At 47.1% G+C, this 21,563-nt stretch overlaps 1 protein-coding gene across 2 annotated transcripts; it reads left to right on the top strand.

The window, feature by feature from the left end:
* Positions 1–516: 516 nt before the first annotated feature.
* LOC109876163 (cAMP-dependent protein kinase type I-alpha regulatory subunit-like) lies at positions 517–21,278 on the top strand. Of its 2 annotated transcripts, none has more exons than XM_031819956.1 (11): positions 517–628; positions 2,575–2,768; positions 4,345–4,512; positions 4,827–4,918; positions 5,042–5,103; positions 5,282–5,328; positions 8,061–8,219; positions 10,564–10,624; positions 11,699–11,820; positions 13,457–13,538; positions 14,907–21,278. In XM_031819956.1, the coding sequence occupies exons 2-11, from the start codon at positions 2,595–2,597 to the stop codon at positions 15,077–15,079; spliced, it is 1,140 nt and encodes a 379-aa protein (XP_031675816.1). In that variant the 5' UTR covers positions 517–628; positions 2,575–2,594; the 3' UTR covers positions 15,080–21,278. The 2 variants fall into 2 exon arrangements, with proteins under 2 accessions (XP_031675816.1, XP_031675814.1); XM_031819954.1 differs by having other exon boundaries at positions 4,345–4,554.
* The last annotated feature ends 285 nt before the right edge of the window (positions 21,279–21,563 follow it).

The following is a 21,563-nucleotide window of genomic DNA, read 5'->3' as shown; positions in this document are numbered from 1 at the left end:
TTCCCTCAACAGGACACCTGTAGTAGTTTGACTGAGACTTTCCCTCAACAGTACACCTGTAGTAGTTTGATTGAACAAGGAACATGTTGACACCTGTTTTCTGGTTTAAATCTATCACAAATGTAGTAAATCTTTAGTGAGCATAATGTTTGGAGATCAGACGCACTAGATCATTTATGAAAGCATGCATGAAGAAATCATATTTATTCGGTTTGTTCTGATACTGAATACGTTTTTTACCCATTGAGATTACAGCAAGAAGTCTACCTATAATGGTAAGCCAATATAAAAACTCAACTTCTCAAGGGACAAGAGAGACAAGCCTATTTGAATATTCTTGCTGCCCCTACAAATGTTGTATTTTGTAAAAAAAGATAAATCTAACAATTGATATGCAGTAAACGAAATACTGTTATCAAAACACTCACTTTCTGTGAAGTGTTGGAAGAACAAAAAAAGGCCTTGCCCTTTAAGGTTGTTAAGGTGACGTATATACCAGAACGAGGCAGCGATTGGTCCAAACCTGATTCCGGTAGAGGGCAGCCGTCCAACTCAGGACTGAGGGGGAAAAACAGGGACGAAGAACTGTCAGTTTCCCGAAATAAAGACAGCATTTCAATCAGGTTTGGTAAGCGGTTTGTCTTCATTTTGTTCTAAATAATCGCGATGTATGTGTTAGAGCGCTGCAGGTATGAGGATATTGCTTGATTATAACCTGTATCTCGCCGTCTTCCCGTTTGTTATGATAACGCAAGTTGGCTAACGTTACTAGCAAGATAGCTAGGTTTCCAAGATGGCTGTTTTTATGAAAAGACCTTTGCGGGCCTTTTAGCTAACCGTTTCAGAATTTCTCAGAATATTAATTCCCTGTGCTTTCCTAACAGTTTTTAAAAATGAAATGCATTATTTCTGAATATTAAGCAAGGGTCCGCTGCGAGCTACAGGACGAATGGTTGCCTGCACTCGAAAGACACAGCTAACTACCATTAGCTAGCTAGCATTTCACTTAGGTGTTTATTGTGACAGTAGTTTTGTCGTATGCTGGAAGTTACTAAGTAGTTGGGTAACTTGCCAACACTCACCAGTTTACATTATCTATTGAGGAAGTTGCCTCGAGGTTAGTTTGTTTGCCATTGTAAGATGTGTGATCAATTTCATTTTGATAATTGACACCGTCCCAAATTGAGTAATTTATGGGGATTATGGACATCTCTGTCCAAATTAAAATATCTTCATATTTTGTCAATGTTTAATTCTCATTTTAAGTATACAGTAGGGTACACACACACACCATAAAGCAGGTTATGAAAAATTCTGTCGCACCCTGGTGTCACATGCCTGTCTGCTGCTGTCATGGTTTTGTGGCATTCACCCTCTCTCCAAATAACGTTAACTATATAAGGGAATGTGGCGAACTAAACTGCACCTGGCCGTGCTGCTGCTCCAGTTTCAACAGTTCTGCCTGCGGCTATGGAATCCTGACCTGTTCACCGGACGTGCTACCTGTCCCAGACATGCTGTTTTCAACTCTCTAGAGACAGCAGGAGCTGTAGAGATACTCTCAATGATCGGCTATGAAAAGCCAACTGACATTTACTCCTGAGGTGCTGACTTGCTGCACCCTCGACAACTACTGTGATTATTATTATTTGACCATGCTGGTCAATTATGAACATTTGAACACCGTGGCCATGTTCTGTTATAATCTCCACCCGGCAAAGCCGGAAGAGGACTGACCACCCCTCATAGCCTGGTTCCTCTCTAGGTTTCTTCCTAGGTTTGGACCTTTCTATGGAGTTTTTCCTAGCCACTGTGCTTTTACACCTGAATTGCTTGCTGTTTGGGGTTTTAGGGTGGGTTTCTTTACAGCACTTTGAGAAATCAGTTGATGGAAGAAGGGCTTCATAAATACATTTGATTTGATTCTGATTGCCACATAATGCATTGCAATGTCCGTTGAATGCGAGTGAGTTTAGTCCGTTGGTTCAGCGGTGTGGTCTACTACTATCCTGAGATTTTGAGTTGCTATGATACAATGGAGCTTTGTGTCAAGTCTTTCTCTTTCGCTCTGTGGAAAATAAATAAATATGGGTTGTATTGACAATGGTGTTTGTTCTTCACTGGTTGCCCTTTTCTTGTGGCACAAATCTTGCTACTGTGGTATTTCACCCAATAGATATGGGAGTTTATCCACCCTCGCTCTCCCCTCTCTTACTCTCTCTCAAAACGCCCACCCTTGCTCTAAACCAATCATGTTTTGTCCTCTCTACCCACTTTTCACCCACTTAAGTTTCTCTCCCTCACTCTGCTCATCATTATGCTCTCTTTTTATCTCTACACCCTCATGTTCTCTTCTCCTCACTGTCCTCTGTTTCTACTTCTCTATCAAACACTACCCCCTCTCTCCTGCTACACCTGCTTTTCTCTCTGTTTATAAAACACTACCCCCTCTTGCTACACCAGCTTTTCTCTCTCTCCCTCTGTTTATAAAACACTACCCCCTCTCTCCTGCTACACCTGTCTCCCTGTGCATGTGTTTTCTCTGTGTTTATCTCTGTCTGTCTGTGTCCCCAGGTCAATAGGTGGTGAGTGTGATGGCGTCGGGCAGTACGAGCAGTGAGGAGGAGAGGAGTCTGAGGGAGTGTGAGCTGTATGTGCAGAAACATAACATCCAACAGCTGTTGAAGGACTGCATCGTACAGCTATGTACCTCCCGGCCAGACAGACCCATGGCCTTCCTCAGAGAGTACTTCGAGAGGCTGGAGAAGGTGAGTCTGGGTGGGCAGGGTCGTGTGTGTGTGCTGATATTTGTAAACAAAGGCAGGTATCCATCTCAAAGAAAAGTCCAATCCTACTCTGCTCTAATGGTATACAGTAATACAACTCTATTATATTCTATTCTCTGTTTTCCCACTAGAAGGGTATACAGTAATACTCTATTCTACTGTGTTCCCCACTAGAAGGGTATACAGTAATACTCTATTCTACTGTGTTCCCCACTAGAAGGGTATACAGTAATACTCTATTCTACTGTGTTCCCCACTAGAAGGGTATACAGTAATACTCTATTCTACTGTATTCCCCACTAGAAGGGTATACAGTAATACTCTATTCTACTGTGTTCCCCACTAGAAGGGTATACAGTAATACTCTATTCTACTGTGTTCCCACTAGAAGGGTATACAGTAATACTCTATTCTACTGTGTTCCCACTAGAAGGGTATACAGTAATACTCTATTCTACTGTGTTCCCCACTAGAAGGGTATACAGTAATACTCTATTCTACTGTGTTCCCCACTAGAAGGGTATACAGTAATACTCTATTCTACTGTGTTCCCACTAGAAGGGTATACAGTAATACTCTATTCTACTGTGTTCCCACTAGAAGGGTATACAGTAATACTATTCTACTGTGTTCCCACTAGAAGGATATACAGTAATACTCTATTCTACTGTGTTCCCACTAGGATATACAGTAATACTCTATTCTACTGTGTTCCCACTAGAAGGGTATACAGTAATACTCTATTCTACTGTGTTCCCACTAGAAGGGTATACAGTAATACTCTATTCTACTGTGTCCCCACTAGAAGGGTATAGAGCTCTAGTGCCAGGCACACTGGTTTGAGTGTGTCAAGAACTGCAACGCTTTTGGGTTTTTTACGCTCAACAGTTTCCCCCGAGTATCAAGAATGGTCCACCATCCAAAGGACATCCAGCCAATTTGACACAACTGTGGGAAGCACTGGCATCAACATTGGCCAGCATCCCTGTGGAACGCAAGACACCTTGTAGAGTCAATGCCCTGACAAACTGAGGCTGTTCTGAGAGCATAAGGGGGTGAAACTCAATGTTAGGAAGGTGTTCCTAATGTTTTGTACACTCAGTGTAGAGTTCTATTGACTGAGGTATAGGGTTCCATGAATGGTACCTGAGCTATGTTGGCCTGGGAGGCCAGGCGAATCATGATGTCCAGTTTCTCCAGTTTGACGTAGATGGGGTCGTTGTACTTGACAAAGAATTTTTTTTTATTTATTTTACCTTTATTTAATGAGGCAAGTCGGTTAAGAACAAATTCTTATTTACAATGACGGCCTAGGAACAGTGGGTTAACTGCCTTGTTCAGGGGCAGAACGACAGATTTGTACCTTGTCAGCTCGGGGGTTTGAACTTGCAACCTTCCGGTTACTAGTCCAACTACTAGTCCAACTAGTCCAGAGCGGACCTCCGTATTATTATCTATGTATATCGGGTAACCCTCCCAGGTTAATTTTGGACCCGTGAAGATCTCTGTTCTATTCTACTATAACTGACCCCCCCCCCCCTTCCCCCTCCCTCACCAGGAGGAGGCTAAGCAGATCCTACAGCAGCAGAAGTCCAACTCTCGCTCCGACTCCCGTGAGGATGAGGTGTCTCCTCCCATGAATCCCGTGGTGAAGGGGCGGCGGCGGCGCGGTGCCATCAGCGCCGAGGTCTACACAGAGGAAGACGCCGCCTCCTACGTCAGAAAGGTCAGGGGGGGTCAGCCCTCAGCCAATCACGCATCGCTACAGGTGCACCTGACCCTACAGTTATTACTACCAACTTATTCTAGGTTACTTCCTGATCATCCACCCTTTTCCACAAGTGTCACCTTGCACATTACCCATCATGCATTTAAAAGCCTAGGATTGGGGGGGTAAAGTCCATGCAGATAAAGTGTAGGAGTGTACACTTCAGGAGAAGGGTGGATAATCGGGCCTCGGCCACTACTTCAATCTGATCAATAATAATCTTAATGACTGAAGGCAGTTTGCTTGTGATCAATGAAGCTGTTCCTCTGCAGGTTATTCCTAAAGACTACAAAACGATGGCCGCCCTGGCTAAAGCCATCGAGAAGAACGTGCTGTTTGCTCACCTGGACGACAACGAGAGAAGGTACGAACTGTGTGTTCACGGCTTGTGTGCTAAACAATAGTGTTCTCCTGGTGCTGTGCAATGAAAGTAGGATGTGATGTTGATCCTGTCACCGTGTCGACCACCTCCCTCCGCTCTTCACAGCGACATCTTTGACGCCATGTTTTCTGTTACCTACATCACCGGGGAGACGGTCATTCAGCAAGGTACGACATTTGACCTTTCTTCACTTTGGGGTGAGAAGTCATGGGATTTTTATTTAATTTTTTTGAATGACCACGTGGCCTGTCCAGGAACAATCTCCTGGCTGTCGTTCCAACATGATCACATGACCATCATTACTGCTGGGTCAGAGTGTGTCTCACAGCTGTTGTTTTCCACCAGGTGACGAGGGAGACAACTTCTACGTCGTTGACCAGGGAGAGATGGATGTACGTCCCTGTTTTCTGTCTGCCAGGCCATCTGTTATGTACAGTAGGGAAGACAGACTACCTGTCTATGGTCTATAGTGGTACAGACTACCTGTCTATGGTCTCTATAGTGGTACAGACTACCTGTCTATGGTCTATAGTGGTACAGACTACCTGTCTATGGTCTCTATAGTGGTACAGACTACCTGTCTATGGTCTATATAGTGGTACAGACTACCTGTCTATGGTCTATATAGTGGTACAGACTACCTGTCTATGGTCTATATAGTGGTACAGACTAGCTGTCTATGGTCTATATAGTGGTACAGACTAGCTGTCTATGGTCTATATAGTGGTACAGACTAGCTGTCTATGGTCTATATAGTGGTACAGACTAGCTGTCTATGGTCTATATAGTGGTACAGACTAGCTGTCTATGGTCTATATAGTGGTACAGACTAGCTGTCTATGGTCTATATAGTGGTACAGACTAGCTGTCTATGGTCTATATAGTGGTACAGACTAGCTGTCTATGGTCTATATAGTGGTACAGACTACCTGTCTATGGTCTATATAGTGGTACAGACTACCTGTCTATGGTCTATATAGTGGTACAGACTACCTGTCTATGGTCTATATAGTGGTACAGACTACCTGTCTATGGTCTATATAGTGGTACAGACTACCTGTCTATGGTCTATATAGTGGTACAGACTACCTGTCTATGGTCTATATAGTGGTACAGACTACCTGTCTATGGTCTATATAGTGGTACAGACTACCTGTCTATGGTCTATATAGTGGTACAGACTACCTGTCTATGGTCTCTATAGTGGTACAGACTACCTGTCTATGGTCTCTATAGTGGTACAGACTACCTGTCTATGGTCTCTATAGTGGTACAGACTACCTGTCTATGGTCTCTATAGTGGTACAGACTACCTGTCTATGGTCTATAGTGGTACAGACTACCTGTCTATGGTCTATATAGTGGTACAGACTACCTGTCTATGGTCTATAGTGGTACAGACTACCTGTCTATGGTCTATAGTGGTACAGACTACCTGTCTATGGTCTATAGTGGTACAGACTACCTGTCTATGGTCTATATAGTGGTACAGACTACCTGTCTATGGTCTATATAGTGGTACAGACTACCTGTCTATGGTCTATATAGTGGTACAGACTACCTGTCTATGGTCTATATAGTGGTACAGACTACCTGTCTATGGTCTATATAGTGGTACAGACTACCTGTCTATGGTCTATATAGTGGTACAGACTACCTGTCTATGGTCTCTATAGTGGTACAGACTACCTGTCTATGGTCTCTATAGTGGTACAGACTACCTGTCTATGGTCTCTATAGTGGTACAGACTACCTGTCTATGGTCTATAGTGGTACAGACTACCTGTCTATGGTCTATATAGTGGTACAGACTACCTGTCTATGGTCTATAGTGGTACAGACTACCTGTCTATGGTCTATAGTGGTACAGACTACCTGTCTATGGTCTATAGTGGTACAGACTACCTGTCTATGGTCTATAGTGGTACAGACTACCTGTCTATGGTCTATATAGTGGTACATCTGTGTACAGACTACCTGTCTATGGTCTATATAGTGGTACAGACTACCTGTCTATGGTCTATATAGTGGTACAGACTACCTGTCTATGGTCTATAGTGGTACAGACTACCTGTCTATGGTCTATAGTGGTACAGACTACCTGTCTATGGTCTATAGTGGTACAGACTACCTGTCTATGGTCTATAGTGGTACAGACTACCTGTCTATGGTCTATATAGTGGTACAGACTACCTGTCTATGGTCTATATAGTGGTACATCTGTTGTGTACAGACTACCTGTCTATGGTCTATAGTGGTACAGACTACCTGTCTATGGTCTATAGTGGTACAGACTACCTGTCTATGGTCTATAGTGGTACAGACTACCTGTCTATGGTCTATATAGTGGTACAGACTACCTGTCTATGGTCTATATAGTGGTACAGACTACCTGTCTATGGTCTATATAGTGGTACAGACTACCTGTCTATGGTCTATATAGTGGTACAGACTACCTGTCTATGGTCTATATAGTGGTACAGACTACCTGTCTATGGTCTATATAGTGGTACAGACTACCTGTCTATGGTCTATATAGTGGTACAGACTACCTGTCTATGGTCTATATAGTGGTACAGACTACCTGTCTATGGTCTATATAGTGGTACAGACTACCTGTCTATGGTCTATATAGTGGTACAGACTAGCTGTCTATGGTCTATATAGTGGTACATCTGTTGTGTACAGACTACCTGTCTATGGTCTATATAGTGGTACATCTGTTGTGTACAGACTACCTGTCTATGGTCTATATAGTGGTACATCTGTTGTGTACAGACTACCTGTCTATGGTCTATATAGTGGTACAGACTACCTGTCTATGGTCTATATAGTGGTACAGACTACCTGTCTATGGTCTATATAGTGGTACATCTGTTGTGTACAGACCACCTGTCTATGGTCTATATAGTGGTACAGACTACCTGTCTATGGTCTATATAGTGGTACAGACTACCTGTCTATGGTCTATATAGTGGTACATCTGTTTGTTAAAAATACATTATAATTTAAGACAAAATACTGACAGAAGTTCATACTGTAGGGAAAGCTATTTCCATCAGTGAGGTTGTTCTCTCGCCCTCCCTCTCTCCCTCCCTCTCGCCTCTCTCTCTCTCTCTCACAGGTGTATGTGAACAATGAGTGGGTGACCAATATTGGGGAGGGGGGCAGCTTTGGCGAGCTAGCCCTGATCTATGGGACCCCAAGGGCCGCCACGGTCCGAGCCAAGAGCAACGTCAAACTGTGGGGCATCGACAGGGACAGTTACAGGAGGATACTCATGGTGAGGCTGACTGGCTGGCTGACTGGCTTGCTTGCTGACTGACTGGCTGGCAGATTGAGTTAATTCAGCTCTATGTAGATATATGATCATTCTACAATGTTATGAGGTGTTATTTTCCCCGGCAACAACATTATTGGGAGACATTGGTTTGAACAAATCAGCTCCATATAGTTTACTGAGCCTCCACACGGTGTCAGTTCAGCCATCTCTAACCATGGTAGGAATACCAGATGTCTGGGGCTAAATCTGAACACAGTTAGTACACATTTGGCTGTTTATTATGGGACTTGACATGCTCTGTCTCTCGCTCTCTCTGTGGCTCTCTCTCTTGCTCTGTCTCTCTCTGTCGCTCTCTCTCTGTGTCTCTGTCTCTCTCTGTCGCTCTCTCTCTGTGTCTCTGTCTCTCTCTGTCTCTCTCTGTGGCTCTCTCTCTTGCTCTGTCTCTCTCTGTCTCTCTCTGTCTCTCTCTGTCTCTCTCTGTCGCTCTCTCTCTTGCTCTGTCTCTCTCTGTCGCTCTCTCTGTGTCTCTGTCTCTCTCTGTCGCTCTCTCTCTGTGTCTCTGTCTCTCTCTGTCTCTCTCTGTCTCTCTCTCTCTGTGTCTCTCTCTCTTGCTCTCTGTCTCTCTCTCTGTGGCTCTCTCTCTTGCTCTCTGTCTCTCTCTGTGGCTCTCTCTCTTGCTCTCTGTCTCTCTCTGTGGCTCTCTCTCTTGCTCTCTGTCTCTCTCTGTGGCTCTCTCTCTTGCTCTCTGTCTCTCTCTGTGGCTCTCTCTCTTGCTCTCTGTGTCTCTCTGTGGCTCTCTCTCTTGCTCTCTGTCTCTCTCTGTGGCTCTCTCTCTTGCTCTCTGTCTCTCTCTGTGGCTCTCTCTCTTGCTCTCTGTCTCTCTCTCTGTGGCTCTCTCTCTTGCTCTCTGTCTCTCTCTCTGTGGCTCTCTCTCTTGCTCTCTGTCTCTCTCTCTGTGGCTCTCTCTCTTGCTCTCTGTCTCTCTCTCTCTGTGGCTCTCTCTCTTGCTCTCTGTGTCTCTCTCTGTGGCTCTCTCTCTTGCTCTCTGTCTCTCTCTCTGTGGCTCTCTCTCTTGCTCTCTGTGTCTCTCTCTGTGGCTCTCTCTCTTGCTCTCTGTGTCTCTCTCTGTGGCTCTCTCTCTTGCTCTCTGTGTCTCTCTCTCTGTGGCTCTCTCTCTTGCTCTCTGTGTCTCTCTCTCTGTGGCTCTCTCTCTTGCTCTCTGTCTCTCTCTCTGTGGCTCTCTCTCTTGCTCTCTGTCTCTCTCTCTCTGTGGCTCTCTCTCTTGCTCTCTGTGTCTCTCTCTGTGGCTCTCTCTCTTGCTCTCTGTCTCTCTCTCTGTGGCTCTCTCTCTTGCTCTCTGTGTCTCTCTCTGTGGCTCTCTCTCTTGCTCTCTGTGTCTCTCTCTGTGGCTCTCTCTCTTGCTCTCTGTGTCTCTCTCTCTGTGGCTCTCTCTCTTGCTCTCTGTGTCTCTCTCTCTGTGGCTCTCTCTCTTGCTCTCTGTCTCTCTCTCTCTGTGGCTCTCTCTCTTGCTCTCTGTCTCTCTCTCTCTGTGGCTCTCTCTCTTGCTCTCTGTCTCTCTCTCTCTGTGGCTCTCTCTCTTGCTCTCTGTCTCTCTCTCTCTGTGGCTCTCTCTCTTGCTCTCTGTCTCTCTCTCTCTGTGGCTCTCTCTCTTGCTCTCTGTCTCTCTCTCTCTGTGGCTCTCTCTCTTGCTCTCTGTCTCTCTCTCTCTGTGGCTCTCTCTCTTGCTCTCTGTCTCTCTCTCTCTGTGGCTCTCTCTCTTGCTCTCTGTCTCTCTCTCTCTGTGGCTCTCTCTCTTGCTCTCTGTCTCTCTCTCTCTGTGGCTCTCTCTCTTGCTCTCTGTCTCTCTCTCTCTGTGGCTCTCTCTCTTGCTCTCTGTCTCTCTCTCTCTGTGGCTCTCTCTCTTGCTCTCTGTCTCTCTCTCTCTGTGGCTCTCTCTCTTGCTCTCTGTCTCTCTCTCTCTGTGGCTCTCTCTCTTGCTCTCTGTCTCTCTCTCTCTGTGGCTCTCTCTCTTGCTCTCTGTCTCTCTCTCTCTGTGGCTCTCTCTCTTGCTCTCTGTCTCTCTCTCTCTGTGGCTCTCTCTCTTGCTCTCTGTCTCTCTCTCTCTGTGGCTCTCTCTCTTGCTCTCTGTCTCTCTCTCTCTGTGGCTCTCTCTCTTGCTCTCTGTCTCTCTCTCTCTGTGGCTCTCTCTCTTGCTCTCTGTCTCTCTCTCTCTGTGGCTCTCTCTCTTGCTCTCTGTCTCTCTCTCTCTCTGTGGCTCTCTCTCTTGCTCTCTGTCTCTCTCTCTGTGGCTCTCTCTCTTGCTCTGTGTCTCTCTGTCTTTCAGGGAAGCACTTTGAGAAAGCGTAAGATGTATGAGGAATTCCTCAGCAAGGTGTCCATTTTAGGTGAGGAGTCGCACATTCTACACGACTACTCCGACCAACAAGCTGTTCAAACAGTTGGAGAACAGTCTAACAACATGCTACCTACCTATTTACCTACCTACCTATTTACTTACCTACTTACCTACCTATTTACCTACCTACCTATTTACCTACCTACTTACCTACCTATTTACCTACTTACCTACCTACCTATTTATCTACTTACCTATTTACCTACCTACCTACTTACCTACCTATTTACCTACCTATTTACTTACCTACTTACCTACCTATTTACCTACCTATTTACCTACTTACCTACCTACTTACCTATTTACCTACTTACCTACCTACCTATTTACCTACCTATTTACCTACCTACTTACCTGCCTACTTACCTACCTATTTACCTACCTACCTATTTACCTACTTACCTACCTACCTATTTACCTACCTACCTACTTACCTACCTATTTACCTACCTACCTACTTACCTACCTATTTACCTACCTACCTACTTACCTACCTATTTACCTACCTACCTACTTACCTACCTATTTACCTACCTATTTACCCACCTATTTACCCACCTACTTACTTACATACCTATTTACTTACATACCTATTTACTTGCCTACCTACCTATTTGCCTACCTACCTATTTGCCTACCTATTTGCCTACCTATTTGCCTACCTATTTGCCTACCTACCTATTTACCTACCTATTTGCCTACCTACCTATTTGCCTACCTACCTATTTGCCTACCTACCTATTTGCCTACCTACCTATTTGCCTACCTACCTATTTGCCTACCTACCTATTTGCCTACCTACCTATTTGCCTACCTATTTGGTGTAGGTGGCTATGTATGGAATCGAGTCGCTACAAACAAGCCTGTGATCTTTCCTGTCATTCCCCCTCTGCTGTGTTGAGTGATGTGTGGCGCCACCCTGTGGCCAGTGTGTGTATCAACATCTGCCAGCTACAAATTCCTTAGACAAGTGGGAGAGGCTGACTTTAGTGTGTGTCTGTGGTCCTCTACAGAGTCTCTGGATAAGTGGGAGAGGCTGACTTTAGTATGTGGTCCTCTACAGAGTCTCTGGACAAGTGGGAGAGGCTGACGGTAGCTGATTCTCTGGAGAACGTTCAGTTTGAAGACGGACAGAAGATCGTGGTTCAGGGTGAACCTGGAGATGAGTTCTTCATCATCCTGGAGGTAGGATTATCTCTGCAATATGCTGGCTGTCTTTTTGGATTGTATTTAACCTTTTATTTAAGTAGGCAAGTCTGTTAACACATTTTTATTTTACAATGACTGCCTACCCCGGCCAGACCCGGACGACACTGGGCCAATTGTGCTCCGCCCTATGGGACTCACAATCACGGCCAGTTGTGATAGTCTGGACTGGAACCAAGGACTGTAGTGACTCCTCTAGAACTGAGATGTCTTAGACCACTGTCATACAGTCTGGACTGGAACCAGGGACTGTAGTGACTCCTCTAGAACTAAGATGCAGGGTCTTAGACCGCTGTGATACAATCTGGAATAGAACCAGGGACTGTAATGACTCCTCTAGCACTGAGAACCAGGGTCTGTAGTGACTCCTCTAGCACTGAGAACCAGGGTCTGTAGTGACTCCTCTAGCACTGAGATGCAGGGACTGTAGTGACTCCTCTAGCACTGAGATGCAGGGACTGTAGTGACTCCTCTAGCACTGAGATGCAGGGACTGTAGTGACTCCTCTAGCACTGAGATGCAGGGACTGTAGTGACTCCTCTAGCACTGAGATGCAGGGACTGTAGTGACTCCTCTAGCACTGAGAACCAGGGACTGTAGTGACTCCTCTAGCACTGAGATGCAGGGCCTGAAGTGACTCCTCTAGCACTGAGAACCAGGGCCTTCGACCACTGTGGTACAGTCTGGACTGGAACCAGGGTCTGTAGTGACTCCTCTAGTACTGAGATGCAGGGCCTTAGACCGCTGTGATACAGTCTGGACTGGAACCAGGGTCTGTAGTGACTCCACTAGAACTGAAATGCAGGGCCTTCGACCACTGTGGTACAGTCTGGACTGGAACCAGGGACTCTAGTGACTCCTCTAGCACTGAGAACCAGGGACTCTAGTGACTCCTCTAGCACTGAGAACCAGGGACTCTAGTGACTCCTCTAGCACTGAGAACCAGGGACTCTAGTGACTCCTCTAGCACTGAGAACCAGGGACTCTAGTGACTCCTCTAGCACTGAGAACCAGGGACTGTAGTGACTCCTCTAGCACTGAGAACCAGGGACTGTAGTGACTCCTCTAGCACTGAGAACCAGGGCCTTCGACCGCTGCCGCCCCTCGGGAGCCAGTTAGTTTCCTTGAGAATAGAGGTGTAGGTTTACTTTTCTCTTCCTGTATCGTTAGACCAGAGAAGAAGCACCTTTAATATCTGATGGGAAATATGTAACGCCGACCTGTTCTGTAGTGTTTTATTTCTACATGCTGTCTTTCAACTTGTACACTTTTGTTTTCCGTGGTAAGAGCTTGGGAGATGTCTCTCTGTGTCTGTCTCTCTGTGTCTGTCTCTCTGTGTCTGTCTCTCTGTGTCTGTCTCTCTGTGTCTGTCTCTCTGTGTCTGTCTCTCTGTGTCTCTCTCTCTCTCTCTGTGTCTCTCTCTCTGTGTGTCTCTCTCTCTCTGTGTGTCTCTCTCTCTCTGTGTGTCTCTCTCTCTGTGTCTCTCTCAGGGAAACGGCATCACCATCTTTTAACCTCAACTTTGGCCTGTGTTGTGCCCTCTCACCCTCACAGGTCATTCTGGGGTTATGTGCTTTTTTGTCCCTGAGTTTTTCCTCTTCCTGTGTGTGTTCAGGGTTCAGCGGCTGTGCTCCAGAGACGGTCAGAGAATGAAGAGTTTGTGGAGGTGGGCAGACTGGGGCCCTCCGACTATTTTGGTGAGTGGACTGACTGGACAACCTCAGTAGTGGAGATCTGATAGCCTGGTCCCTGGTCGGGAGTCTCCTCCGATAGCCTGGTCGGGAGTCTCCTCCGATAGCCTGGTCCATTGCTGTCAGTGTGTGGCGGGGAGTTTTCATGATGGCACCAACAGCCCTGATTGTAAAGATGTGGAGCTGGGTGGGTGTGTGTGGAGCTGGGTGGGTGTGTGTGGAGCTGGGTGGGTGTGTGTGGAGCTGGGTGGGTGTGTGTGGAGCTGGGTGGGTGTGTGTGGAGCTGGGTGGGTGTGTGTGGAGCTGGGTGGGTGTGTGTGGAGCTGGGTGGGTGTGTGTGGAGCTGGGTGGGTGTGTGTGTGGAGCTGGGTGGGTGTGTGTGTGGAGCTGGGTGGGTGTGTGTGGAGCTGGGTGGGTGTGTGTGGAGCTGGGTGGGTGTGTGTGGAGCTGGGTGGGTGTGTGTGGAGCTGGGTGGGTGTGTGTGGAGCTGGGTGGGTGTGTGTGGAGCTGGGTGGGTGTGTGTGGAGCTGGGTGGGTGTGTGTGGAGCTGGGTGGGTGTGTGGAGCTGGGTGGGTGTGTGTGGAGCTGGGTGGGTGGGTGTGTGTGGAGCTGGGTGGGTGGGTGTGTGTGGAGCTGGGTGGGTGGGTGTGTGTGGAGCTGGGTGTGGGTGGGTGTGTGTGGAGCTGGGTGTGGGTGGGTGTGTGTGGAGCTGGGTGTGGGTGGGGGTGTGGAGCTGGGTGGGTGTGGGTGGGTGTGGAGCTGGGTGTGGGGGGGTGTGGGGGTGGGTGTGGGTGGGTGTGGAGCTGGGTGTGGGTGGGTGTGGGTGGGTGTGGAGCTGGGTGTGTGGAGCTGGGTGGGTGTGTGTGGAGCGGGGTGTGGGTGGAGCGGGGTGTGGGTGGGGGTGTGGGTGGAGCGGGGTGTGGGTGGGGGTGTGGAGCTGGGTGTGGGTTGTTGTGTGGAGCTGGGTGTGGGTTGTTGTGTGGAGCTGGGTGTGGGTGGGTGGGTGTGTGTGGAGCTGGGTGTGGGTGTGGAGCTGGGTGTGGGTGGGTGTGGAGCTGGGTGGGTGGGTGTGTGTGGAGCTGGGTGGGTGTGTGGGGAGCTGGGTGGGGGTGTGTGTGGAGCTGGGTGTGTGTGTGGAGCTGGGTGGGTATGTGTGGAGCTGGGTGGGTGTGGGTGGGTGTGGAGCTGGGTGTGGGTGGGTGTGTGGAGCTGGGTGGGTGTGGAGCTGGGTGTGGGTGGGTGTGTGGAGCTGGGTGGGTGTGGAGCTGGGTGGGTGTGGGTGGGTGTGGAGCTGGGTGGGTCATTGTTCCTTTATTTCCTCTCTTCTGTTCAAGTGTTGTTTCTAATAGTTGTCCTCTTCTCCGTCTGTCCCAGGTGAGATCGCCCTGTTGATGAACCGTCCCCGTGCTGCGACCGTGGTCTCCCGCGGCCCTCTGAAGTGTGTGAAGCTGGACCGCCCGCGCTTCGAACGCGTTCTGGGGCCCTGCTCAGACATACTGAAGAGGAACATTCAGCAGTACAACAGCTTCGTCTCTCTCTCCGTCTGAGTCCCTCCGTTCCTCTATCTCTCTCTCCGTCCCTCCATTCCTCTATCTCTCTCTCCGTCCCTCCATTCCTCTATCTCTCTCTCCGTCCCTCCATTCCTCTATCTCTCTCTCCGTCCCTCCATTCTTCTATCGCTCCATCTCCCCCCCCCCCCCCCCCCCCCTCTGGCTCCTCCCTCCCCTTAACAACTGGTTCCACCAATGATCTGTTTGTTTTCTTCATGTTTCCTCCCCTCCACCCGGGGCTCCAGATCACCTGGGTCTTTGTTGTTGAACTGGTGTTATTGTATTTTGTTATGAACCCAGATTCATTTGATTGGACATGTATGTGATGAACTCTGTTGGGGGGGCACAATATTTCTGTAGTATTTTAATGTCGACTATGAAGGCAGGATGAGTTGTCTCTGTCGTGTTCAGACGGCAACAGGTCAGGGTGGGGTCAAAACGTGACCCGAGAGGGTCTGTTCAGACCCAGGGTTCCAATAGAATTACAATGTGGTTCCATTGGGGTTCCATTACTGTTCACCCAGTGTTCTCTCTGACACCGGGTCAAAACGAAGACCGTGTCATGTCTGGACTAGAGACACCATGAGTCTGTCCTGGTTAGGATCCAGAAGACCTTGTAATGTGTGGACTAGAGACACCATGAGTCTGTCCTGGTTAGGATCCAGAAGACCTTGTAATGTGTGGACTAGAGACACCATGAGTCTGTCCTGGTTAGGATCCAGAAGACCTTGTAATGTGTGGACTAGAGACACCATGAGTCTGTCCTGGTTAGGATCCAGAAGACCTTGTAATGTGTGGACTAGAGACACCATGAGTCTTAGAGAAATGTTGTTTTGAATAGATCTCCACCAAAGGCTGATCTGTGTTCTTATACTTTTTATAGTTTTCTGGAATGTTCTTTGAGGGTACTAAGAAGCTGTGGTTTTTACACCATGAGGTTGATGTTGAGGGAGGGTGTCCCAGGTCCAGGGGTGTGGCTGCTCTCTCCCTATTGGCTGTGGTTTTTACACCATGAGGTTGAGGGAGGGTGTCCAGGGGTGTGGCTGCTCTCTCCCTATTGGAAGTTATTCTATCTCTCTACCCCCCTTTCTCTCTCTTTCCCATCTGGTTTCCCCTCTTTCCCATCTGGTTTCCCCCCCTTTCTCTCTCTTTCCCATCTGGTTTCCCCTCTTTCCCATCTGGTTTCCCCTCTTTCCCATCTGGTTTCCCCTCTTTCCCATCTGGTTTCCCCTCTTTCCCATCTGGTTTCCCCCCTTTCCCATCTGGTTTCCCCCCTTTCTCTCTTTCCCATCTGGTTTCCCCTCTTTCCCATCTGGTTTTCCCCCCTTTCCCATCTGGTTTTCCCCCCTTTCTCTCTCTTTCCCATCTGGTTTCCCCTCTTTCCCATCTGGTTTTCCCCCCTTTCTCCCTCTTTCCCATCTGGTTTCTTCCCCATCTGGTTTCCCCCCCTTTCTCCCACCCCGGTCATTGGGATAGATCTTATACGTGTCATTGTGTCTAGGTGTGTTAAAATGCTCTGTTCAGGAAAAGGGAAAACAACTTTTATTCTACTCTACCTATTTACTGCTCACAGAAAGCAGCTCTGGACTGAACATAGAGTTCCTCTGGACAGGGTGATCAGTCTTAAGGGATATTCAGTATTTCACTTTGTGCTTCATGTGTCCATTTAGCTTCTAAATAAGAGGTTTTTATAACAGGTGATGGTTGTGAGGAAAGCATGTTATACAACTCGACGTTAATTCAACCTCTCTAGTTGAATGGAGAATGTGGACCGTTCTGATATCAACCCTGGTGGGTTTAATAGTGTTTCATCCTGTGGATGGTACATGTCCAGTGTCATACATGGCTTCCTAAACACCCCTATCTTTTTCTAATGTTTCTGACATGGGGAGGTCTGTTTCTGAGAGCGGCTGTTTTCTCTGTGTCTCTGTCTCTGTGTCTCTGTCTCTCTCTCTGTCTCTCTCTCTCCGTCTGTCTCTCTGTGTGTGTCTCTCTCTCTCCGTCTGTCTCTCTGTGTGTGTCTCTCTCTCGCTCTCGCTCTCTCGCTCGCTCTCTCTCGCTCTCTCTCATTATAAACGTATCTTTGAGAAGTGCCTGGTTGAGTTCTATCGCCACTCTCTCTCTTAGAATTCACAATTAGAACCTAAAGCATTCCGGTTCCACACCGTCATGGAGTCTCAAGTGTTTTCAATGTTTGGGGTCTAAACATTTATCTAACCATTTTTTTAGTTTGAACCATTTCTGTTGTGTTTTGAAAAACCCATGTTTGTTCTAATCCCAACTACTGTATATCGTTGTCAACTGGACATTTGCCATTTTTTTTAGAATTTTGCTGAATATTTTGTAATGTACTATATAGTATACGGTTAGCATAAGACTCCCTCTCTCTCCAGCCCAACGCTGTCCAACGTGTTACTGCGGTTATTTTCATGGACATTTATAAAGGAATCCATCAAAACTGTGATGTATAGAGATGTGGATACAAATCATTCCTGTATAGACTAGTCCTCTGAAAGGAACTGTTTGAATCAATCTGTTGTTATGGATGTGTTCCAAATGGAACCCTATTCCATGCTGGATGTGTTCCAAATGGAACCCTGTTCCATGCTGGATGTGTTCCAAATGGAACCCTGTTCCATGCTGGATGTGTTCCAAATGGAACCCTATTCCATGCTGGATGTGTTCCAAATGGAACCCTATTCCATGCTGGATGTGTTCCAAATGGAACCCTATTCCATGCTGGATGTGTTCCAAATGGAACCCTATTCCGTGCTGGATGTGTTCCAAATGGAACCCTATTCCGTGCTGGATGTGTTCCAAATGGAACCCTATTCAGTGGTGGATGTGTTCCAAATGGAACCCTATTCCCTTTATAGTGCACTGCCTTTGACTAAGTAGTGCACTATATAGGCAATAGGGGTGCCATTTTGGAAGCATGCAGGGTTTTATTTCCACCATGGTGTGTAAGTCCTGGATAAGGCGTCTCCAGCTGAACTAGGATCAGGCTGGAATGGACACGGCCCTGCTACATCTCATGGTTGATCCATTTCTGGTGTTTTTACATTTTTACTGTTCAACTGTCCTTGGTGTCTTGTGTTTAATAAATTAGACTTGTTTTATTTGTCAGGCTGTGTGCGTGTCTGAAATGTCACTCTGTTTCCTATATATAAAGCCCCATAGGCTCTGGTCAAAAGTAGTGCACTTTATAGGGAATAGGGTGCCTTTTCAGACACACAGTGTATCTAGTTGATGCCCTGCACCCAATGTTGAAATAATGTTAGTTGATGGTTTTCATGGGGGGAATCTAGAACTCTAGCAGTGGGAGGACTTGGGGGAATCTAGAACTCTAGCAGTGGGAGGACTTGGGGGAATCTAGAACTCTAGCAGTGGGAGGACTTGGGGGAATCTAGAACTCTAGCAGTGGGAGGACTTGGGGGAAATCTAGAACTCTAGCAGTGGGAGGACTTGGGGGAAATCTAGAACTCTAGCAGTGGGAGGACTTGGGGGAAATCTAGAACTCTAGCAGTGGGAGGACTTGGGGGAATCTAGAACTCTAGCAGTGGGAGGACTTGGGGGAATCTAGAACTCTAGCAGTAGGAGGACTTGGGGGAATCTAGAACTCTGGCAGTGGGAGGACTTGGGGGAATCTAGAACTCTGGCAGTGGGAGGACTTGGGGGAATCTAGAACTCTGGCAGTGGGAGGACTTGGGGGAATCTAGAACTCTGGCAGTGGGAGGACTTGGGGGAATCTAGAACTCTAGCAGTGGGAGGACTTTAGCAGTGGGAGGACTTGGGGGAATCTAGAACTCTGGCAGTGGGAGGACTTGGGGGAATCTAGAACTCTGGCAGTGGGAGGATTTGGTGGAATCTAGAATGTGTGGCTATTGTCATCTCTTTCTCACACACTGATTTGATGTGTTATGTTCCAATCAGAGTCAAACAGCTTTCTATCCCTTTTATATTAGTGGTTTGTGTCTCATTCCATGTTTTTAATATATTTGTAGATCATTCAGTCTAACAACCAGGGTTGCAAAATTCAGGTTATTTTCCTGGTTGGAGTTCTGGGGAAACTTGGGAAAGTTACCGTCATTCTGAAACCTTACTAACTACAGTGTTCTGTCTATAGATGAACGGTCAGTAAGGTGTTTCTGACCATTATAGCTTTACCGGGGTCTGTGTGCCACACAGCCACTGTAAGTACAGTAACTGTAAGGCGCAGGATGTACGAGAACCCAAACAGTCCGAGACGTTGACTATAGTTTTGCCTTCGGTCATGTGATCATGGCTTATAGAACAGAGGTCCACAGCTCAGGTTTTCATTTGTCCCCTGGCACTAAGTTGATTAAGTAATATCATTGATTGGATAGAGTACACACACACACACACACACACACACACACACACACACACCTGGTGGCCCAGGTCAAAATTAGTCTGTTATTTAAAGTTAGACTCTGTGAAATGATGTTGCCACGAGCAACTCCGCAGATACTAAGATGAGCGAGATGCAACACTTCTCTCTCACACAGTCACACACAGTATCTGAACACATGTTCACTTCAGAGTGATGTTGCTTCTAGCTTGGTGGCCATGATTTCTTTGTAGAAACAGAATGGAAACCGTGTGTGTGTGTGTGTGTGTGAGAGAGTGTAGAGGCGTGAGGGACAGGAGCTTGCCATTGATTGGTCAGGAGGAGAAGACATACTGTAGTTTGTGTCAATGAAATTTGAGATGGAAAAACCAAAACAGGGGACAAGTTGAGCCTCGTGCTTCAATGCTCTTAGTTGTGTAAATTGACCCACTGTGCTGTTTACTGTCTACATCTCTGCCACATCACTGAGGCCACCTTTAAACGGTTAGTAAGGAAAGCAGCATGCAGATGGCCCCCGGGACCGCAGATGGCCCCCGGGACCGCAGATGGCCCCCGAGACCGCAGATGGCCCACGGGACCGCAGATGGCCCACGGGACCGCAGATGTGCACCCCTGCTTTAGAGTCATAATCTGTGTCCCAAATCAACCCCTAGCCCCTATTCCTACGTCCTACCCTTTTGCGGCACTAGTGCAGAACTGAGAGGATTGGATGGGTATCAGCAATATAATAATTTATTAGACTCTTATAGTGCTATTCGTTATTACATAAAGAATCTCAAAAGTGCTTTAAAAGCAAAAAAAAAAAGACTAGAAATGTAGAAAACAACATCGTTCATGAGATGGGGAGTTCATGAGAGGGTCGGGAAGTTCACGGGTTGAGGGGTCATCGGAGGGAGGTTGTCGGAGGGGAAAGGCGTAGATGGTCTCTGGAGCAAGTCCAGGGGCAGACGGGCAGCACGGTGTCATCGAGGTGGAGCAAAACTCCACCTATCAGAGGGCACGGTGGAGCTGTTACCATATGGCTTGTACCTATCCAATCCTTTCCTATCTAGAGTAGGGAATAGGGGTCAAGGTTTTTGGTTTAGGATTCTGTTTAGTGCTCCCAATTCTTCGGCTTCGTCCCAATTCTCTTCCTTGCTCACATAGTGTGTCCACTTGGCTTGCACACTCCCTGTCGTAGATTTAAAAGCATGGGATTGGTATAAGCATTGCCTGGAGGGAGGGGGGGGGGGGGAGTTTCCAGCATTGCTAAGTCCATGCAACAACAACAAAAAAGTGTGCAAGTGCACACTTCAGGAGAGGGAAAAAAGGTTGGTGGTTTGGGACGTGGCCTTCAAGCTCTCATTGACGTTGGACAAGGCCTGTGGGATGTGTCCAAAATGGACCCTTTCTCCTTCTATAGTGCACTACTCTAGAGCCCTGGTCAGGAATAGGGTGTCTGTTTAGGGAAGAGGAAGTGGTCTATGTAGGGAATAGGGTGTCTGTTTAGGGAAGAGGAAGTGGTCTATGTAGGGAATAGGGTGTCTGTTTAGGGAAGAGGAAGTGGTCTATGTAGGGAATAGGGTGTCTGTTTAGGGAAGAGGAAGTGGTCTATGTAGGGAATAGGGTGTCTGTTTAGGGAAGAGGAAGTGGTCTATGTAGGGAATAGGGTGTCTGTTTAGGGAAGAGGGTGGCCAAAGGACCATTTTATTATGATGATGATGGTGATGATGATGATGATGATGACTGTACAAGGTTTGCTTTACTGTTTGTGCTCAGTTCTAATCCTTTTGGTTTAGGTTGTTTCCTAATGGCAGGTCAAGCAATAAAACGAATACATTGTTACAAAGTGTGTCAACTGTGGTTATTGATGGTGTGTCTGAGGTGTGTCTCGTTCTCTCTGTGTGTATGTCCATTCTGAAGTCCTTCATCACCAGAACTCTGCACAATAGTCACTACAGAGGAACCCACTGGACACTTGTTATATGTCCCAATTTGCCCCTTAATCCCTATGTGTGCACTACTTTTGACCACAACCCATTGGACCCGTAGTGTACAACATAGGGAATAGGGTGTGATTTGGGAAGAACACATTGTCATTTACAGAGTTCAACTGCTGTCGGGGGAAAA

Source organism: Oncorhynchus kisutch, unplaced genomic scaffold, assembly GCF_002021735.2.
Source record: "Oncorhynchus kisutch isolate 150728-3 unplaced genomic scaffold, Okis_V2 scaffold2905, whole genome shotgun sequence".
Classification (NCBI taxonomy): domain Eukaryota; kingdom Metazoa; phylum Chordata; class Actinopteri; order Salmoniformes; family Salmonidae; genus Oncorhynchus; species Oncorhynchus kisutch.
The sequence above is the reverse complement of the archived record's forward strand: the minus strand, read 5'-3'. Positions and strand labels throughout refer to the sequence as shown.